Raw genomic sequence first — 18,762 nt, 5'->3', positions numbered from 1 at the left:
GACATGGTGGTGGGGCGATGGGTTAGGAATAGCCATATACTATGACTATGGTGATTTCTGCAGCGCAGTGGTCGGCATTTTGACACCAGCGAGCAGCGGACCGCGAAACTTGTCCCCCAGAAATGAGGAATGGGGTTCTATACGGTAATACCCTGTAAATAGTTTGTGGCTCATTAAATCAAAATCCATAATTTACGAAATTCACTTACTATCGTGAACTAACATTTAATTATTTTGCAAATCGAATCCCTTAAAAGTTTTTATTAATATTCTTTTAAAATTATCAGAGATATTGTTATATCGAACCAATTGTTTACCTCTGTATTTTGATGCATAAGAATTTGACATTCAAGTGTTCTTTTTAAAATCCAACAGGTCAATATAAAAAAAAACTGTAATTCCGCAAGAATTAACTCAAACCTTTTTAAAATGTTGCTTTCGTTATTAACTTTTTTTTTAATATGCATGCTGCACAATAATTGCGTTTCACCTGTTTATATATATTTGTACATACATATGTACATACCTTCCACAAACCGTCGCACTTTCCACAGGCTGCATTCCCGATTAATGGTGTTGCAATTGCACAACTTTTTGCTTAATTCGTTAGCGTACAAACACATTGCAATTGTTAATAATAGCTTCTGCTGTCGACTGGTCAGAAATACCCAAAATGTTGGCCACGGTCAAAGTGGAACTCGAAAGGGTCACATTCACTGACGTCGGCAGAGAAACATACATACATACAAACATGCGGTGTGTACATAAGTGTGCACATACATATTTACGTGCGATCTGGCTTCAATTGAAGTTTTTCTCGCTCAGTCGTAAGCCGACTTTTCACGGGTTAAGTTTATCGTTGAAGCGACCGATCAGCAACCGGATCGCACTCACATATCCTTTTGTTTTACTTCCGCTTGGCGTTAATTCGGGTTAATTTGTTTTGAAAGTGCGCAAAAATAACAGTGCCAAAAAAAAAGCAAAACGCGTTATCACTCTTTGGGCGCTCTCTTTTCTCGCTAACGGTAAATCGCGCGAAGAAGCACGCGAAAGCGAATTGCAAAAAAGGCGGCCAGATAAAGCGAATGCCAGAAAGGTGACAGCAATAAACACAACAAATAGTCGGCTGGGTGCGAAAAGTTAATTAAATTGTTTTACTTTTGGAGTTGCCAACAACAACGTACAGCTGCATGTTTTGATTTAGATTTACACACACTAAGCACACACACATAAGAAACATTTGCATTGCAGCAGCCGCAATTTGGACCACAAAATGCCGCCGTTTAATTTCATCAAGCAGGTGAGTGTGAACAGCAGACGATTAAATGTTTCTACACGTTTTATGACGCTAAGTCATTAATTAACTAACTAGGCGTTTGTGCTGTAAGTGAATTAGTAAATCAGCGCTTTCGATTGCAGATAGGCAATTAATGTAGACATCGATAACGAGCGCCGAAAGTTTCCTAAGTAATTGGGCCATTGCTAATTTGAAGTGCACTTAAAGCTTCAACCAAAAAGGAATTTAATAAATATTAATATTAGTTATAAATACATCAGCTGAAATCATATTGTAGCCCGATCATAAAAATCTTTATATATATTTTTAAATACGTTGTAAAAATACCTTTTCTATTTAATGATATAAAAATATTTTGCGATAATAAGATACACTCTCCTCTGAGTCTGATTTATGTTAATGTTTATGTTTAATAACACCCAAATTAGTATTCCTTTTAAATAAGCTTGCAATTCGAGACCTGCAAAAAGGTACATCATATCATTGTTGTCTAATTTATCAGGGTAATCAATACTGTCTACCTTGCCACAAATCAATTAATTAAAATATCACATATTTTCCGAGAATAACAATGAGCTACGACAAACAAATGACTCAGAGCACTCTAAGATACGTATGGTTTCCAGTTCCCCACAATCGAACATAATGGTGGCTCCAATTTACCATATCTGTGGAAGACAAGCGGCAGACAAGAGTCGTGTCTAATTGGCAGACTCAAAACATAAGGAAACAAACGAAAGAAAATATAATACGGGAAATGGTAAACCAATTTGAATGTATCCAAACTGAATCTAATGAAATGCACAACGTAAATGGATTTATCCAAATCAGGCGCCCAGCTGGAGACTCCAAGAAGTGGGGATCTGAAAAAGAGATTTTCGTAATTAAGCGGGCTTCTGGAGATGCTTGAAGATAGCTTCCGGTGATTAAATGTCAGAAAGAGGAGCAAATCCATCGGGGCTGGAAGAACTACGCATTAACACGAACTCCGGGAAGGGGAGTATTAAGCCAAACAAACCATAAAGGTGGGAACAATTTCTACGCAACTGTAGGTCCAACCCATCTGCAGCTTTCTTTGTGTTTTTATGGCTTTTCCCCCACTAATTTTGTTAGATCTTGGACTTGTCCAAATGCAAATGGGTCAATGGACAGCCGCCGAGGGTATATGATTATACTCGACTATCTTTTAAGGGCCTGCCTAATGAATTTCCAAGTCGAGCTTTTCCCAGTCGTGTGATAATTAAGACGAATGACCCCTTAGTTAGAAAGTTATTGCAGCACATCTGCGTGTAGTCCGAGTTTTAAGAGATTATCTCAGCGCAGCTGAACCCGAACCGAATCTTGTTATATTTGCATTATTCAGTTTTTGTTTTTAGTATTTAACGCCGGGTTAATTGCATGTTAAGTAACAGTTAAATAACCGTTAGGCATTAGGCGTTTGTTTATGGCTCCCAAATGCCCAGCTTCCATCGCAATTGTTGTCCAACTTTTCTGTGCCGCCGATTTCAATGAAGAAATTATTTTGAACTCTTCGTGTTAAATTCACCCACACTTTAACTTTGGTTTTTAATTTCGGCTTATGGCGTGGGAAGCAGACAATACCAAATTGTTATTACGAGTGGAAAAAGTGGAAAAAATGAGAAAAAAACACAGAAACGACTGGAAAATAACATCTGCGGTAGCCAGTTCGTGAAATGTGCAGCGAATCAATTGTGCCACCGGGAAATCCAATCCGATTTTCAATCCAAAGATCGAACGCCTTTCAAAACCATTATGATTTGTGGCCTCTGGTTTTGTTCCCGCCTATCGCAGCTAATTAACCGTATATTAATGCTAAATCAAAAGCACTGCCAACCAAAACACCTGTTATTGTTATTGATATTCAGCTTTTACCATTCCAGCTGCCGTCGTGTTTTGGCCTTATAAAAGGCAGCAAGTTCAATTAATAGAGCGAAGATGAAATGATCTTTTTTTGTTGAATTGAAAAATGCGAGAAAAGGCTTAAATTAGTGTTTTATTACTGATATGTATTAAAATTATTTTAGTTTCTGATTATTTTAAAAATGAAATAAATCAAATTAAATTTCGATTCAACCTCTACTTATTTAAAGAATTATTCATGCATTGATTGATATAATCTTATAACCATATTGATATGGTTTGATTTGGATATTTTCAATATAATGTAATCTAAATCCCAATTTAATTAAATTTCTACAATTACCATTATTATAAAGCACCATTATATTTCTAAGACTTCGTTTAGAACAAAATAACCTTCTATAATATAATCGTTAAAATGCTTAGTGGCTTCCAAACCTGCTATATTAGAGACAAGATTTATTTGTGTAAAAGAATACCTTATTTATATGGTTCTTTTTATGTCTCTATCAACTGTTTTTTATTTTTTGTTCAAAATCGTACTATATTCTGTAACTTTGTGGATAATAAAACTTTCGTTTTAAAAAATTGTATCCCATTTGTATTACACCTTTATGACTGGCAAACTCGGCTACAAATCGATCATGACTCAAACTAAAAGAAGAGCAGCCGAATCCCATGACGAAGAACACCATTGAGAGGAGTCAGCTGGTTGTTTGTATGCCTGGGATCTGGATCTGGATCGGTTGGCAATTAACGTGGGCTGTTTTTAGCCCGAAGATCAATTGAAGATGAAGCTACCCAGCATTCTTTGGCCATCTTCAGTTGTGGCTAATGAAAAGCCTGAAAAAGAGCAAAGATCTATTGGCACAATCACCGCTACAGGAAAACTGAAACAATAAAAAAAAAATTAGAAAAAAAAAACCGTCCAAAGCGGTACATTTGCCGGCCCGTTTTCCGCTTGCAGTTGAGGAAAATGAAAAATGCCACAAGTCGATGTTGCATTGTGGGCCTTTGCAATGACTTAAGTTTGCATTTCGGTTTATAGCGACTTTTTACGTAAATGTCGCGTGTGGCGGCGGCGGTGTTGGCCACAAAATGGTCTTAATGTGTTTGGCGTTTTGGCACCGCAACAAAAGGCAAACAATCAAATTGTTTGTTGGCTTTTCTGGCTTTTGGTTTTGGGTAAAAGGAAAAGTCAATTGCCTGGTCGTTTGTCTTGCTGCGGCTTGACGTGTGTAATTATCATAAATAGTAAATTGCATTTTTCATCATGCTAAAAGTCGCACATTTTCAGCCTGCAAAAATGCTTTGCATTTCGCATCTACTATGTACATTTACAATTTACATTTTCATTTACAATTGCTTTCATTTTTGTTTTTTTTTTCGCCATTTCCCCAGTTCACGCCTCAACCTCAACGGTTGATTGAACTTGTCAGAGTTTTGAGTTGGCCAGAGTTTGGGGGAAAAACTTGGAAACATGGAAACATGGAAACATGAAACATGGACAACAAAGAGAGTTGTGTTTTTGTTTTTTGAAAGGCATCGCATTGTCTTGCCAAGATGCGGATACGTGGATACGCAGATACTCGTACCAAAGATACACGGTTCTCTGGGCCAGACCCATTAGTGTCTTTCACGCTTTGGAACACACTGGAAAACCATTTCGACTCATTACCAAGTCATACACAAAACATTTTTGACTTAATTGAGACGAACTCATCTCTGAATTGTTGTTGAACAAATCGCTGCCAAATTGTTTCACCAAAAATAAATTGACCACTTTCCTCATTCGCTGAACCCGGGGGAGTAAGTCTTTGGCTCCCAACTCCCAATCCCCGCTGGCTGTTAATGATTATGGCAAATGCCCGTCTGCCAGTCTCTAAGCATAAATCATAAAAGTGAAGACTCAAGCCAGTCGAGCGCGTCAGTTCGGTTGACAAAAGCCGTAGGAAACCCGAGAGATGCAAATCGATGGAGTATACAATAACGATACCGATGTCTTACTGCTTTCCTCTGTTTGTGCTTGATTGCCTGTGGAGAATGTCAGTGCAGCAAAGTGTGGAGTTTGCGGGGAAAGAGACATTGGCCAGACAAGAAGTCATGCACTGAAGTCGCAGGGTAGACGAACTAATACTCTTTTTATATTATATTTGATCTAAATGCTAAATGTAGTACTGATTTAAGATATATAGTTTTATAGACCAACTCATAGGCACTAAAAATTGATTAAATTTACTTATAGCTTTGTTTATCCTTGATCCGTGATCTTATTTAAATATTTCTTTATTTCTATATTTATTTCTTTCAAATTTATCAAAGTAATATTTTTGTTCAAATTTCCTTGCTAACCACATATTTAAACCATTTAATAGGCAGCTCCTTAAAAATAATATATATCATTTGAGCTTATCAAAACTACAATACTCAATACCAACATTCCTAAAAAACCAGGAATTAATAGCGCTTATAATACTTTGTATAATGTATAGATACATTAGTTACATTCCATCAAGCGCTTCATTTAACTTCATGAGTCAAACTGATCAAACTATTAGACATAGCTAAAAGAACCGAAACACCTTCGTTGAAGTGAATGTAAATGTAAATGTTTACCCGCAGAGAGCTAATAGAAGGAATTAGCAAACACCCCGTAAGAATTTGTTTAAGTCTAAGACCCTTTTGTCAGCACTTCCTCTTGGCCTTTTGCCCGGAGCCAGGTTCCGTTGGCCTAAGACCGAGAAACCGCAACAAAATGCGCTGCGCTTTCTGCTTTTTTCTCAGCCAGTTCGCTTGGCGAGGTTGGAGAGGAAAACCGACAATATAACTGATAATTTTCATTCACTTCTGAGTCACACTCGGCGCTTCCCACTTGCTCTTTTGGCTCGCAGCTCTTGGCCCGATGCCCGCTGCTCGATGCTGGCCTGGCCATAAACTTGGAGCGCGGTTTTCCGTAGCGACCAGTCTGCATTTGACTTTCTGGTGGCAAAGACGCGCTAGCAAAGAGTCTCGGGGAAAAATCTGTGGGGAAAAACACGAGCCGCGAGAGTCGGAAAACCGATCCTAAAACCGCATCAAATCGAATCCAGCCTAGCATTTGGCTTAACTTTCAATTTTTCTTTATTTCGGTTAAATTTTTTGGCAATTATACACAGAAATTTAAAATTTTTCTAATTTTGTACGTGAAATTTCCATTGGGCATTCCGCTTTCAATCGCGCTGCGTGTGTGTAAAGTTTGTGTGTGCGGCGACATTCGCTTTTCAAAAGCGGTGGAAAAACTCGCAAGGATTTCACTTTAGGCCGCGCTTGCTGCCGGCTTCCATTTGGAATTGCCATCAGTTGGAGAGAAACAAAACTAGTTCAAGGCATCGTCACAGTATCTTTCAGATACAGATACATTCGTGGGTTTTGATCCCCTGCAACATGGAGCTATCGCTGTCGCAAAAAGAAACGGTAATTACCGGCTTTTCATTATGCATACTCGCCTCTCGAATCTCTCCCATCAGTTCTCTTATATTTACTTGGATCTTAGCGCAATCTTCAGCCTGGACAAGTTTATTTAGCCAGGTTCAGCTGTTAATTACGACATGAAGATTATTTGTTTATCAATTACAATCAATTTGGTTTCTGATTATGGTGTTTGGCTAGCTCTTGTACAAAATTGTTGACACAGGGGGGCAAATTGTTGTTAGGGGGCAAATTAATAAAGAAATTTCACAGATGCAAAAAAACTGGAATTTTTTGTTTGATAGTTATATCCTTTGCCCAGCAAAGACGATATGATATTTATGACAACATAAAATTACATTTTGAGTGCTCTATTATTTTTAAATATTTCTTTATTCTTTTATTTATTTATATGAAAAAGGCAGCAACTATTTCGTTGGCATTGGAAAAAGTTAATCTATTGTATAATAAAACATTGCACAGTCTAAATGTTTCTTTTATGTAAATAAAATTTTTTAAATGTTATTTTTTACTAAAACTAAAACGGGCTTGTTAGCACTATCAGATAAAAACTTTCCAATAAAGGTTTTTGTAAATATCTGTATCAGCTTTGATTTTTTATATTATTAAAGCTACATTATTTGTCGAAACACTTTCTTTTGCGGTACTTTTAAATTTACTTTTACTCTTTTTTAAAACAATTTAACTCTGCTCCCAATTTTAACAAACGTTTAAAGCCATCGATGGCAAACAATTAAACTTTTTATGCTTCATCCATTAAGATAATAGCTTTACCCCAAAGAAAGTAAAAATTTACTACACAGATATATGCGTATCTAAATTTATTTTTTGACATTCTGTTTAGAACATTGGCCGAATGGCTTTCGCTTGGATTGATGACGCTAATTGGCGACTGTGAAAGTCTCTTTGGGACCATCAACTTCAAAAACAAAGGCTGCAAAAAAATTGTTATAATTTGCGACTGGCAGAGGAAATTTACTTGTGCTAGTTTTTCTTGTCTTCTTTTGTTTTGTAAGACCATGACAAATGCAGTTTGGCTGTCAACAGTGAAGATCAATCAATCACAGAGCCAGAGAGCTGGAAAACCTGGTTAACCCAAGCCCAGTTAAAGTAATCCGAGTTATTTCGCCATTTGCAGGCAACAATTAAAATGTTTTCATGTTATGTGTGCAGCGCATTTTATGCATTGCTTATTTATGAGCAGCAGCCCCAGAAAAAGCCAGTCATTATATTTTTGTGATTTCCATGAAATGTCATTTTGTGGGAGTAACCAGACACTGCCAGGCGAAGCATGAACTTGTTTTTGGTCACTGAGCACGCCAGTGTAATCACAGCCACAGCCACTGCCAGCGTCGTCCAAATGAAATGGCTCAGAGTCAAAGCATTAATTAGCCAAAGGCACAGCCTAATGACCCCAAACCGTTAGCCAAGATCGAGATGAAGATGCATGCATAAGTGGTACACATACGAGTCGACTATAGAGTATGTACATGCACCCAATGCTTGGCAACCACTTTCCACCTTGCTGCGTTCCATAAATATATAAATAAATAAAAACTTAATGTTCGACAGCCAGCAGGCAACAAAAACTAGCTGCACCACCAATGTGGTTAAATGTGGTTCACGCCCGCCTCAGTTCACTTTTAGTTTTCACTATCACTTGCCACCAATCGGATGCAGAGCACTTCTCCAGACGGGTTTCGGTTTTTATATTTTTCTTTAGTTTGAAAATGATTTTTTTTTTAGTTTTTGTGTTTATGCTTGGGTTTTGGAAAAGTGTCGCATGTCAGAAACAATTGGCGATCGTTTGAAAGGTGTTTAATGTCGTGGCAAATGCTGTTCGAACAGCCTGCCAGTGGCATTGTCGTCATTTCGGTGAAAATGGGAGCACAGAATGGTAATTGCAGATGAAAATTGTATTTCATAAAACCTGATTTATTCGATTCGGTTCGAGTTACGCTACGTGCCTGCAATTTGAACTCATAAATCTTAAGCTATGAAAGAGGAGGAGTAATCAAGTTATTGAGTGGCTGTTTTCATTTTCTCCAACACGTACAATATACAAAAATTGCATTACCTTAATAAATATTTAACTAATTATATTATATTAATTATTAATAAAATTAAAGCGCATTAAAGAAAATCTTATAACATAACATTACTTTTAAATCCAATTAATTTTTATTGCCTTAAATATATATTACATTATTTTTAATAAATCTTTAAAACTTATCATTTATTTATCAAATTCTAGGAGATCCGGCCCAACACCATTCCAGACCTCAAAGTCGATGCGACATTTCGCAAGGTGGCGAAAAATGCCATAACCTTTGCTCTCTGGAAAATAGACGAAGATCGCCTGGAGGCAGTCCCTCGATCGCAGTATGGAACCTTTTATGACAACTGCGCATACATTATCTACGCAGCGAGTTTGCCCGGTCATTATGCCAATCACGAGACCATCGTACGTAAACGTAACTCAATCAACTAGTACAGACTGGTTTCTAATGAAAATTTTATACTTATAGACACGCGAACAGAAGCCGAATGTGGTGTTGGAGCGATATATCCACTACTGGTTGGGCAAGAGTGTCAGTGAGCAGAACCGCTCCAATGTGGTGCACAAAATCCAGGAGCTGGACTCGTATCTGGGAAATGTGTCTTCTATTTATCGAGAGACCCAGAATCTGGAAAGTGCGAGGTTTCTTTCATACTTCAAGAAGGGTTACGAGTGAGTTAAACATATTTTCAATTAATGCAATTAAGGAATAAGACTATCAAAGGAATATACAAATAATAACAATTATAATTTACAGCGTTCGTTCAGGAGCCCTGCTAAATGCTCCTAAGAGGCCACGCCTCTTTCAACTGCGCGCCCGCAAATGGCTACGATCCATTGAGCTGGCCACCATCGATTGGACTCACTTCAACTCGGACTACATAATGGTCCTGCAAACGGACACCCTGATCTTTGTGTGGATAGGACGCTCCAGTTCGGGAATCGAGCGACGAAGTGCCCTGGCTTGGGTTCAAAAGCACTGCAGTGGCTCCGCCATCACCATAGTGGATGATGGCTACGAACAGGCCATGTCCCACGAAACTAAAGAGCTGTGGAATTCCCTGCTTCCGCTCCAGAAACGGATGGTCTGCCAGGCCAGTCAGTTGGTCACCGAATACGCCGACTACAATAGCAATAAATTCCGCATCTACAAGTGTAATCAGCGAGGAAGGTTGCATCTGGATCAACTGGACGTGGGCATGCCGGCCAAGGATGATCTGAGCGATGCCCATGGAGTGTATCTACTGGATAACTATGGCCAGAGCATTTGGCTGTGGGTTGGAGCCCAAGCCCCTCAGGCAGATGCACTTTCTGCCATGGGAAATGGACGGGCTTTTGTCAAAAAGAAGAAGTATCCGGATAGCACCCTGGTAGTGCGTGTTCTCGAAGGTCACGAGCCGGTGGAGTTTAAGCGACTCTTCGCCAACTGGTTGAATGTTTGGCAGGAGAACGCTAGAGGTCACAAGCCAGTGTCCACAAAGTTCGGCAAGCTGGATGCCCACTCCCTCTGCGAGCGCCCCAAAATGGCAGCGGACACACAGCTCGTGGACGATGGCAGGGGTGAAAGGATACTGTACCGCATCTGGGGAGATCAGGTGCAGGAGATGCCCGTCTCCAAGACGGTGGTCTTCACCACCAATGCCAGCTACGTGGTTAAGTACACTGTGCAGGTAAGAGAGTGAGCCTATTTTATTGTATATAATCATAAAACTAATGATATATCCATCCTATCCTCTGAAGTGTGCCACTGTTGTGCCCGCGGATTTGGCCTCTGTGGGCATTGAAACGATCATCTACCAATGGAATGGCTCGGAGGCCTCTGCGGAATCGATTTCCCGTGCCGACAAGTTTGCCAAGGCCAGTTTTGATGCCCTCAAGAAGCCCGGGATGTTCGTGCAGCTCTACGAGTTCGACGAGCCGCCACACTTCCTTCAGATCTTCGAGGGAAAGTTGATCATTATGCGGGGCCAGCGCAGCGAGATGCTTTACAACGGGAGCGTTAATGGAGGCAATGTCTTGTCGGACACTTTTCTGCTGAAGGTCTACGGCGATGCCAGCTACAATGCGAAGGCTGTGGAGGAGACGCCACTGTCGTCGATTAGCTCCAAAGATTGCTATGTGATCAAGACGAGTCACGTTTGGGTGTGGTGTGGTCAGAGTAGCACGGGAGATGCCCGCGAGATGGCCAAGTCGGTGGGAGCGCTTCTGGGAGAGAGCTCGCTGGTGCTGGAGGGCAAGGAGAGCAAGGAGTTCTGGCAATCGGTGGCCATGTACTTCAATCAAACTCTCGTGATCAACGGCAATGGGAACTCCTGTTCCAGCAGCACCAGCAGCAGCAGTGGTGCCGGCAGCATGTGCAACGGCAGCTCCAACGGTGGCAACATATCACCCACCCTCAGCAATAATTGCTATCTGAACACCAGTGTTCCCAGTAAACCGAGACCCCCGGTCCAACTTTTTATGGTCTGGTGGCAACAGAGTTCGCTGAGGTATGAGGAAATTCTCGGCTTCGATCAGCAGGATCTCAGCTCGGATTGCACATATATTCTGGACACTGGTACCCTCACCTACGTCTGGCTGGGATCGCAGGCCTTGAACCAGGAGCGCTACACGGCCATTGCCCAGAGTTATGTGCAGAACGCTCCATTCGGACGCAGATCGGCTACTGCATTGGCCGTAGTCAGGCAATTCCAGGAACCGAACGTCTTCAAGGGATTCTTCGAGTCCTGGCAGAACGATTACGGCAAGGTATGTGTTAATTATGAATTAGGGTGGCCCAACAAAAACCAAACCAACGAACCAAACTCTCACCATAGAATATAGTTGTTTTTGGTGAACAAAAAATGTATTCGAAATCCAAGTAACTTTGGCTTAAGTTTTAGGCTTTTCGCAATTACTCATACATCCAACTTAAATTTTGTGCGAAGAAATCTCTAGTAATAATCTTTTATGTCCTTTAGAACTTTTTGTCCTACGAGGCAATGCGCAAGGATCTGGGGAACGCTGTTCCCACCACCTGTAGCCTTGCAAATGATGGGTCACCTTTGCTGCTGAACAATAAACAGAAGGGCTTTGATGGCCACAAAAAGTATCCACTGACAGTTCTCATCCAGGAGATGGACATGCTGCCACCAGAAATTAATCCGCTGAAGAGAGAGGTTAGTTTAAGCATACTTCATTAATTTTTAAAAAAGGTTTTCTAAAATGTTGTTTCCACTGTACACAGGTTCATCTGACCCACGATGACTTTGTCTCGGTTTTTAAAATGTCATTTTACGAATTCGACGAGCTGCCCAAATGGAAGAAAATGGAGCTGAAAAAACAGTTTAAACTGTTTTGAGCTTTGCAACTTGTTAAAATGCGTATAACGAATGCGCAGTGTATATAATCCTCACTTTTAATGAATACTATGAAGATGTAGTAGCTGTTGAAGCAATTTATATTAATTATACACACTACGTAGATGTAATAAAGCGAAAACATGAAACTTTTACAAAATTACATTGTTAAAAAATCGAATTTGGCTTCATGTAGTTTCAACCTCCTCAGAATCCGGTTCATCGCCGCTGCCGGAACCTGTCCATCAATGAAAATCACCAATTATCCACAGGAACTTATATAAAGAGATTGAAAAACTCACTGGGAAACAAGAGTCCGAAAATAAACTCAAAAATTCCACCAAGTAGATCCCAAAACATATTTGATCCGACGAGGTTAACGTTTTGTAACTAAATACAATGGCATTACTGCTCCAGAGTAGTTTTGACCCGGACCCCTTTAATGAGCCATGACAAAAACGCACGACCAATTTGGTTTTAATTCAAACCAAAAAAGATTGCATGATTTAGGTCAAAAGTACACAAAAATACTCTGCCTATTGAAAAGCTTTTAAAGGTAAATGCTCATATCAAATTTATTTATTTGCTTTGCGATCATCGGATTATTTCAATTTTAGTTGTCGTAGTAATCACCAAAGTATTCCTCATCAGCTTTACAAACAAGAAATAATATGATTATTTGACTATTTGGAAATAAACAAAAATTAATTACTTATGTCCGAGAAGAAAAGGTCGTTAGGGAAGCTTAAAAATGTTTCCGGCAGCTCACAGCAGTCCATAATGCTTGATTTAACTTTGTTTCTTTTTACATATATTGTTGTATATATATCATTTGGTTAGGTGGTTAATTTTTTGTATTAATTATTCGGCTGTTTTAATATTTAGCGACCTTGACAAACGCTTTTTAGGTCGAAGAGTCATAATCGTCATCAGAAGAGCTGTTAGCTGAAAAGCAAATTGTTTTTTAAAATATATTCAATTTATTTTTTTACAATTCGTTATAAAAAAGGTTTTTGATTTATATTACTTATCCAGTTCCACTTCTCCTATATCCTCCAACTTACAGCCGAACAGCATGTCCCCAATGATTTCAAATATCATTCCAATAATTTCACAATCCTCCATGCCAAGTTCCTTTGGTTTTCTAATTTGTACTAACAACAGCAGCTCTAAGCGGCTGTTTTATATACAATTTGGTAGTAGACATATATAACTGAATTTATATTTTGAACTTGGTACATTTTCATGGTTAATCGTACACAATTTAATTAATATCCAACCATTTGGCTTTCAATATAAAATGTGTCTGGCAGCGTGACATTCAAAATGTCCAGAGCTTAAAACATAGTTTTATTCAACTTTTGTGTAGGTACTTAAAAACGAAATCATATCATAACAATTTAATATACATCATAGCCGTACATGGGTCCCTCCATATAGGCCTTCTGCTGGTCCGTGGAATTTCGTCGGATTCTTCGGCCAATGGGCTCCAGATCGGCATAGCACTTGGGGAAAACTCTCTCCACTGCAGCAATGGCATCTGCTTTGGTTATATTACGAACAGCCAGCACTGAGGCCAGGGCTTTGGACTTGACACAGTTCTGGAATGGAGTTTTAAAAGAAGATTTAGCTTTTTAAAGGTTAAAATGACCGAAATCTATTTATAACTTAATTTTAAGTGGGGCAGACAACAGCTTGAAAATCTTTTTTTTAAATGATATACACTATAAGAGGGTAATAATATTAGCTTATCTTAAATTTATAAGGTATATTATTCAAAATAATTAAAAAACATTCCTAATTCCTAAGCTTCGTTAAAGTAAATTTTATAACTGCTTTACTTAACGCAAATACGCATTCAACAAATAGGTTTCCTTAGCTCAAAGTTACAAGATAGGTAAAAACTAGGTACTTTAATCATTACATAGATTAATTTATTACCAATATATATAATTTAAATTAAATTGAAAATGATAACTAAATATAAATATAACCCACCTGATGAGCTTCTTTGACATTAAAAGGCGATGCATCCCCCTGGAACATGGCGCTCAAAAAGGAGCAATGAGCCAGGTTCGCCGCCCTGATCTCCGTGCAGGCCAGGTGGTCCACGTTCCGGAAGTCCATGTCGTTGTTGCAGTAGTCGAACATGTGAATCATCTCGTGGGTGAGGACGCCATGGACCATGCTCTTGTTTTTGGCCATGTTCTGGCATACCACGATCTGGTTGAGCTTGGGATCGTATCCCCCGGTGACCGTGGGATCGCACACCTCGCACGAGATGTGCCGGCGCAGATCGATGGGACAGCCGGAGCTCTTGAGGGCTCCCATCATCAGTTTCACCAGCGGCCCGTTCTTGACACACCAATAGACATTCTCCTCGCACTTGAAACGATCGATGTTCTCCTGGCCCTCCAGTCCGAACAAAACCCGTGTCCATTTGGGTTTGAACGTTTCGCCCCTCCTCTCCGGATACAAGTCATAACCCCAATCCTTCTGCTTAGTGCCAGTGCTCTCGGAGGATTCCTGACTGGCAGGATCTTTTACGGGCTGTGGATTCGGGTTTTTCTGTGCTGTGCCGGTGGTTGCTTCTATTTCGATGGGAGTTGTTGCCTCCTTTGCCCACACTTTAGTCAGAAATTCCATTGTTTTATGGGTTCTTTGCTCCTCCAATTTGGTTAAATAACAAACCGGCAGCTGATTGCGCAGCGTTGCCACACCGTCGATGAGTCAGTGGAATAAAATTTAAAAAAAAGAAGGGGGATTAATCAATTTCCATTTAAAAACATTAACAATTAATTAATTAATTAAAATATTATCTATTTCATGGACATTTAGTAGTATTTTACTAGGTATAATAGATAAATAATATGTCTTTTAATAATACAACAAATATATGTTAACACAAATCAAACCCTCTCACCGATTACTAATCGCGCCCCTGGCTGCTGTTATCGATAGTTGTCTTTACTGCCATCGCTAGCGCTACACCGGCATTTACTGTAAAAAAAACCATACCATAGCAAATTCCACGTAAGATTTACAGAACAGGACCACCAACTGAAATTAGGAGAATAATTAGGAGTAGCGATAATCACGTCCAAAATGCAAGGCCTGGGACTTAGCCAAACGGTGCTAATACCCGTCGTGGTGGCAATAGTGTTCCTAAATGCAAGTTCGGCCACCGATGTTCCACGTCCGCTGGGAGTCTCACTGGCCAAGGCTTCACTGTACCAACCGCGGGCGGGCGACAACAGTTGGACCTGCTTGGATGGCAGCCGGAGCATACCCTTCGCCCAGATCAACGACGACTACTGTGATTGTCCGGATGGCAGCGATGAGCCGGGCACTTCGGCCTGTTCAAACGGCCAGTTCCATTGCCTCAACAAGGGCCACCAGTCGGTGGACATACCCAGTTCGCAGGTGCAGGACGGGATCTGTGACTGCTGCGACGGCAGCGATGAGTCACAGGTGGTCGGTTGCCCCAACACCTGCCTGGAACTCGGTGCGGCGGCTGCTGTCCAACGGCGAAACGAAGCGGAGCTCCACAAGCGAGGAGCAGAGCGACGCCTGGAGATGATCACCAAGGGCAAGCAGATGAAGGCAGAACGCGAGGCTCGCCGCCTCGAGCTGGACCAGCGGCACAAGGAACAGGTGGTTCTGCGCGACGAGAAGGAACAGCTCAAGCAAAATGCCGAGGCTCTGGAAAAGGAGGCAATCGATATTTTCAAGGCGGAGCAGCGTGAAGTCGACGCGGAGACGGCCCAGGCGGAGCAGGAGCCTCAGCAGATGCGCCAGGAGGCCTCGCTCAGCTTCGTGCGCTACGACACCAACAAGGATGGCTTCGTCGAGGTCACCGAACTGATGGTGGACATGAATCTGGACAGGGATCGTAACGGTGTGGTCACCATCGAGGAGGCCAAGTTCTTCCTGGACGAGCGCGAACGCGTCGATCTGGATGCCTTCGTCACGCTCGCCTGGCCAAGGATTAAGCCCCTGGCAATGCTGGCCGAGGGACTGTTCCAACCGCCGCAGCCAGAGGAAGTTGTCGAGCAGGAGCAACCCACCACCGAGGGAATCCAGCCCACACCGCCAATGCCAAGTCAAGGTGAAGAAGGATTTCTTAATTTAATATACTTAAACGCTGAATATTGTTATCCCTTATCTTATCCTTTTATTTTTATACTTTTCCAGAACAAGCTGATCTGGCTGGGGAAGAGGAGATCGAGGCCGACGAAGAGGGCGAGGAGGATCAGTACGACGACGAAGAGCCCGATGTGGGCGTGGGCGAAGCGTCTCCGGATGTGGAGGAAGTGAAGCCGCCGAATTACGATCCGGAGACCGAGCGTTTGATCCAGCAGGCCAACGAGGCGCGTAACGCTTTGCAGGAAGTGGAACGCAGCCTGCGCGAGATCGAGCAGGAGATTAAGGAGATTGACGAGCAGAACAGCAAGGGGTATGGCCTCACCGAGGAGTGGGCCGTGCACGATGGCCAGTGCTACAACTTCGAGGATCGGGAGTATGTCTACACTCTCTGCCCCTTCGATCGGGCGTCTCAGAAGTCGCGAAATGGAGGAGCCGAAACCACGCTGGGTCGCTGGGACAAATGGATCGGCGAGCCCAAGAAGTATTCGCAGCAAAAGTACACCAATGGGGCCGCCTGCTGGAATGGTCCGAATCGCTCGGCCATCATCAACATCAGTTGTGCCCTGGAGCCCAAGATCACTGCCGTCAGCGAGCCAAATCGTTGTGAATACTTCTTTGAATTCGAGACACCCGCCGCCTGCGACAGCGAAGCTTTCCAGGCCGAGACGGAAAACCTGCACGACGAACTCTGAAATAATCCACCATCAAGGATGAGCCGAACAGAAATGTGTGGTGTGCTTGGCATACGAAGATCAGCGATTTGGGGATTGTATTTTAGTTTTAAAGGAGAATATTAATTTTGTCGAGATCATTCCCAAGCTGTTGCAGGAAAATCATCAAGAATTGTAGCAAATTAATTCAGTGTATGCATTTAAGCAAAAAGTACATCAAGTTTCATTTTGAATAAAGTGTAAACGCATAGTATTTTTAAAAACTATAGTCGAACACATTGGTAATAAAATCATTTCGATGGGATACATTTTTAGTAAATTATCATAGTTTTCGAAAAATCATTTTCTTTCTAAATCGAATGATAGCAAATAAACATTCTAGTTTCATTGTGTAAACATACTTAATAGTTTTGTAATAATTGAGCAGAAACAAGTTTGATATATATATTCTGATATCTGATCTTGCGGTTTACTAATCGTAAGAGGCTAATACAAGAACACCCACAATCTACATAAAGCAAGAAACAGACTTTCATTCAGAACAAAGTGTCAACAAATTTCGTACTTTAAAAATTATTTTTGAGTCAGTTAAAAAAAAAAGGGGACTGTTGATATTAAGTTAAGTCCCTAGATAACACATTTCATTTTTAATAAAGTATAAAGATTAATAATTTTTATAAAAAATATGCATATTAAAGTGTAGATTAATTCTATGCCTCGGTAACGGCCAGCTTTATGTCCTCCAAATAGCCATCCACCTGGTGCTCCAGGGCGAGGATATGGCCCGTATTGCAATTCTCCGCGCCCACAAATGTCAGAATCAGCGGCAGCTTGTTCATCTGCACCACCTGGTAGTTGGAGTACATGGAGATGATAGTCTTGTTCTTGCCCAATCCCAGCTTGCTGGCCTGGTCGCAGGCGGTGGTGAATGTGGGAATGAACGAGGGCATCAGGGCGAAGTCCACGTTCTTCTCCTGGCTGACCCGCAGGAGGGGCACTCCGTCGCGGTCCGTTATCTGAATCACGTACAGGCCGCTGACCCTTTAAAGTGAAAAGTACGCAAGTTTATTAAGGTAGGAAACCTTTCCTTAAGCAAACATTTACTTCTGCAGCAGGCCATCTAAATACTTCTTGATGTCGTCCGACATGGAGAATGCGTGAAAGTGTGAAACCGACGGACTTAGAATAACAAAATTCAGTTTTTTCTCCGCATCCAGTTATTTACACAAAACAAACTGCCAACAGCTGACTGAAACTATCGATAAGTGCGCACTACAAGGGCGTCGTTTTTGGGGGTTCATAATAAAAGCTTACCAAAATATAACAAAATAAAATTTTAATATTGTTTAGAATTTGTACTTCCATTTATCTATTTATTTTAAATTTTATTTAAAGAAATATATTGTATTGTCAGTTTCAACGTTTACAACGATAATGAGGAAAACTTTGTAAAAGTTTATTAAACAACAGAACCCCCTTTAATACTTTTTGCCTACGCCCGTGCTAAGTTATCGATTGGAGGCCGCTTTTGGTTGCGTGGAAATAAATGTTTGTATTAAAATTGCTTGATTTAATAGAAATAACTTAGTAATTAAATTAGATAATTGGTAATTCCAAAGATTAAACCTTCCTCGACCATGGTCACTGGTGATCCGGGCGCGACAAAGACCACAAATGCGACGACTTCAGATGATGACGACTACACCGCCTCCATGACGCATCTAACCATTGGCCAGCAGATCCAGGAGCTGTCCAAGCAACTGCAGAACACCAAGGAGGAGCTGCACCAGCAGGTGCGGGATAAGCATGGAGCACTTCTGCAGCAAGCCACCCACGCCGGTCGTTTCGATGCGGCTCTAAACACGCTGGCGGAGGATGTGCAGCGGGTCAGGGAGACGGGAC

The 18,762-nt window shown here is 41.1% G+C and overlaps 6 protein-coding genes and 1 long non-coding RNA gene across 9 annotated transcripts in view; 3 read left to right on the top strand and 4 right to left on the bottom strand.

Annotated features, from left to right (window-relative positions):
- The first annotated feature begins 827 nt into the window (after window positions 1-827).
- On the top strand, window positions 828-12,198 carry LOC108138940 (villin-like protein quail). Of its 2 annotated transcripts, none has more exons than XM_017261519.2 (7): window positions 828-1,300; window positions 8,901-9,110; window positions 9,175-9,377; window positions 9,463-10,375; window positions 10,446-11,453; window positions 11,666-11,863; window positions 11,932-12,198. In XM_017261519.2, exons 1-7 carry the CDS (start codon window positions 1,274-1,276, stop codon window positions 12,043-12,045), a joined length of 2,673 nt encoding a protein of 890 aa, XP_017117008.1. In that variant the 5' UTR covers window positions 828-1,273; the 3' UTR covers window positions 12,046-12,198. The 2 variants fall into 2 exon arrangements, with proteins under 2 accessions (XP_017117008.1, XP_017117007.1); XM_017261518.2 differs by lacking the exon at window positions 828-1,300 and adding an exon at window positions 6,137-6,631.
- Window positions 12,127-12,424, bottom strand: LOC108138941. Its single transcript, XR_001774151.2, has 2 exons — window positions 12,346-12,424; window positions 12,127-12,281 (listed from the first exon to the last, which is right to left on the bottom strand). It is a non-coding gene; the product is annotated as an uncharacterized LOC108138941 (long non-coding RNA).
- Window positions 12,425-12,606: 182 nt separating this feature from the next.
- Window positions 12,607-13,232, bottom strand: LOC108138727. The gene is made up of 3 exons (XM_017261093.2): window positions 13,108-13,232; window positions 12,756-12,988; window positions 12,607-12,694 (listed from the first exon to the last, which is right to left on the bottom strand). Exons 1-2 carry the CDS (start codon window positions 13,166-13,168, stop codon window positions 12,948-12,950), a joined length of 102 nt encoding a protein of 33 aa, XP_017116582.1. The 5' UTR covers window positions 13,169-13,232; the 3' UTR covers window positions 12,607-12,694; window positions 12,756-12,947.
- A 99-nt stretch (window positions 13,233-13,331) lies between these two features.
- LOC108138928 (mitochondrial inner membrane protease ATP23 homolog) lies at window positions 13,332-14,740 on the bottom strand. Its single transcript, XM_017261498.2, has 2 exons — window positions 14,042-14,740; window positions 13,332-13,644 (listed from the first exon to the last, which is right to left on the bottom strand). The coding sequence occupies exons 1-2, from the start codon at window positions 14,687-14,689 to the stop codon at window positions 13,444-13,446; spliced, it is 849 nt and encodes a 282-aa protein (XP_017116987.1). The 5' UTR covers window positions 14,690-14,740; the 3' UTR covers window positions 13,332-13,443.
- Window positions 14,741-15,022: 282 nt separating this feature from the next.
- Window positions 15,023-17,164, top strand: LOC108138927 (glucosidase 2 subunit beta). Its single transcript, XM_017261497.2, has 2 exons — window positions 15,023-16,151; window positions 16,238-17,164. Exons 1-2 carry the CDS (start codon window positions 15,149-15,151, stop codon window positions 16,879-16,881), a joined length of 1,647 nt encoding a protein of 548 aa, XP_017116986.1. The 5' UTR covers window positions 15,023-15,148; the 3' UTR covers window positions 16,882-17,164.
- Window positions 17,165-17,474: 310 nt separating this feature from the next.
- Window positions 17,475-18,118, bottom strand: LOC108138929 (ragulator complex protein LAMTOR3 homolog). The gene is made up of 2 exons (XM_017261499.2): window positions 17,965-18,118; window positions 17,475-17,901 (listed from the first exon to the last, which is right to left on the bottom strand). Exons 1-2 carry the CDS (start codon window positions 18,006-18,008, stop codon window positions 17,571-17,573), a joined length of 375 nt encoding a protein of 124 aa, XP_017116988.1. The 5' UTR covers window positions 18,009-18,118; the 3' UTR covers window positions 17,475-17,570.
- A 201-nt stretch (window positions 18,119-18,319) lies between these two features.
- The window catches only part of LOC108139009 (conserved oligomeric Golgi complex subunit 5), a 2,674-nt gene continuing 2,231 nt past the window's right edge, over window positions 18,320-18,762 (top strand). Inside the window, exons 1-2 of one of the 2 annotated variants that reach the window (XM_017261609.2) lie at window positions 18,320-18,408; window positions 18,480-18,762. The exon at window positions 18,480-18,762 is cut by the window's right edge and continues 341 nt beyond it. In XM_017261609.2, coding sequence (XP_017117098.1) covers window positions 18,498-18,762 — 265 coding nt within the window. In that variant the 5' untranslated portion in view covers window positions 18,320-18,408; window positions 18,480-18,497. Of the gene's footprint in view, window positions 18,409-18,460 lie in introns of both variants that reach the window. The other variant, XM_017261608.2, reaches the window with a different exon arrangement.

Source organism: Drosophila elegans, unplaced genomic scaffold (assembly GCF_018152505.1).
Source record: "Drosophila elegans isolate 14027-0461.03 unplaced genomic scaffold, ASM1815250v1 contig_814, whole genome shotgun sequence".
Lineage (NCBI taxonomy): Eukaryota > Metazoa > Arthropoda > Insecta > Diptera > Drosophilidae > Drosophila > Drosophila elegans.
This window is presented reverse-complemented; position numbering and strand designations above follow the sequence as displayed.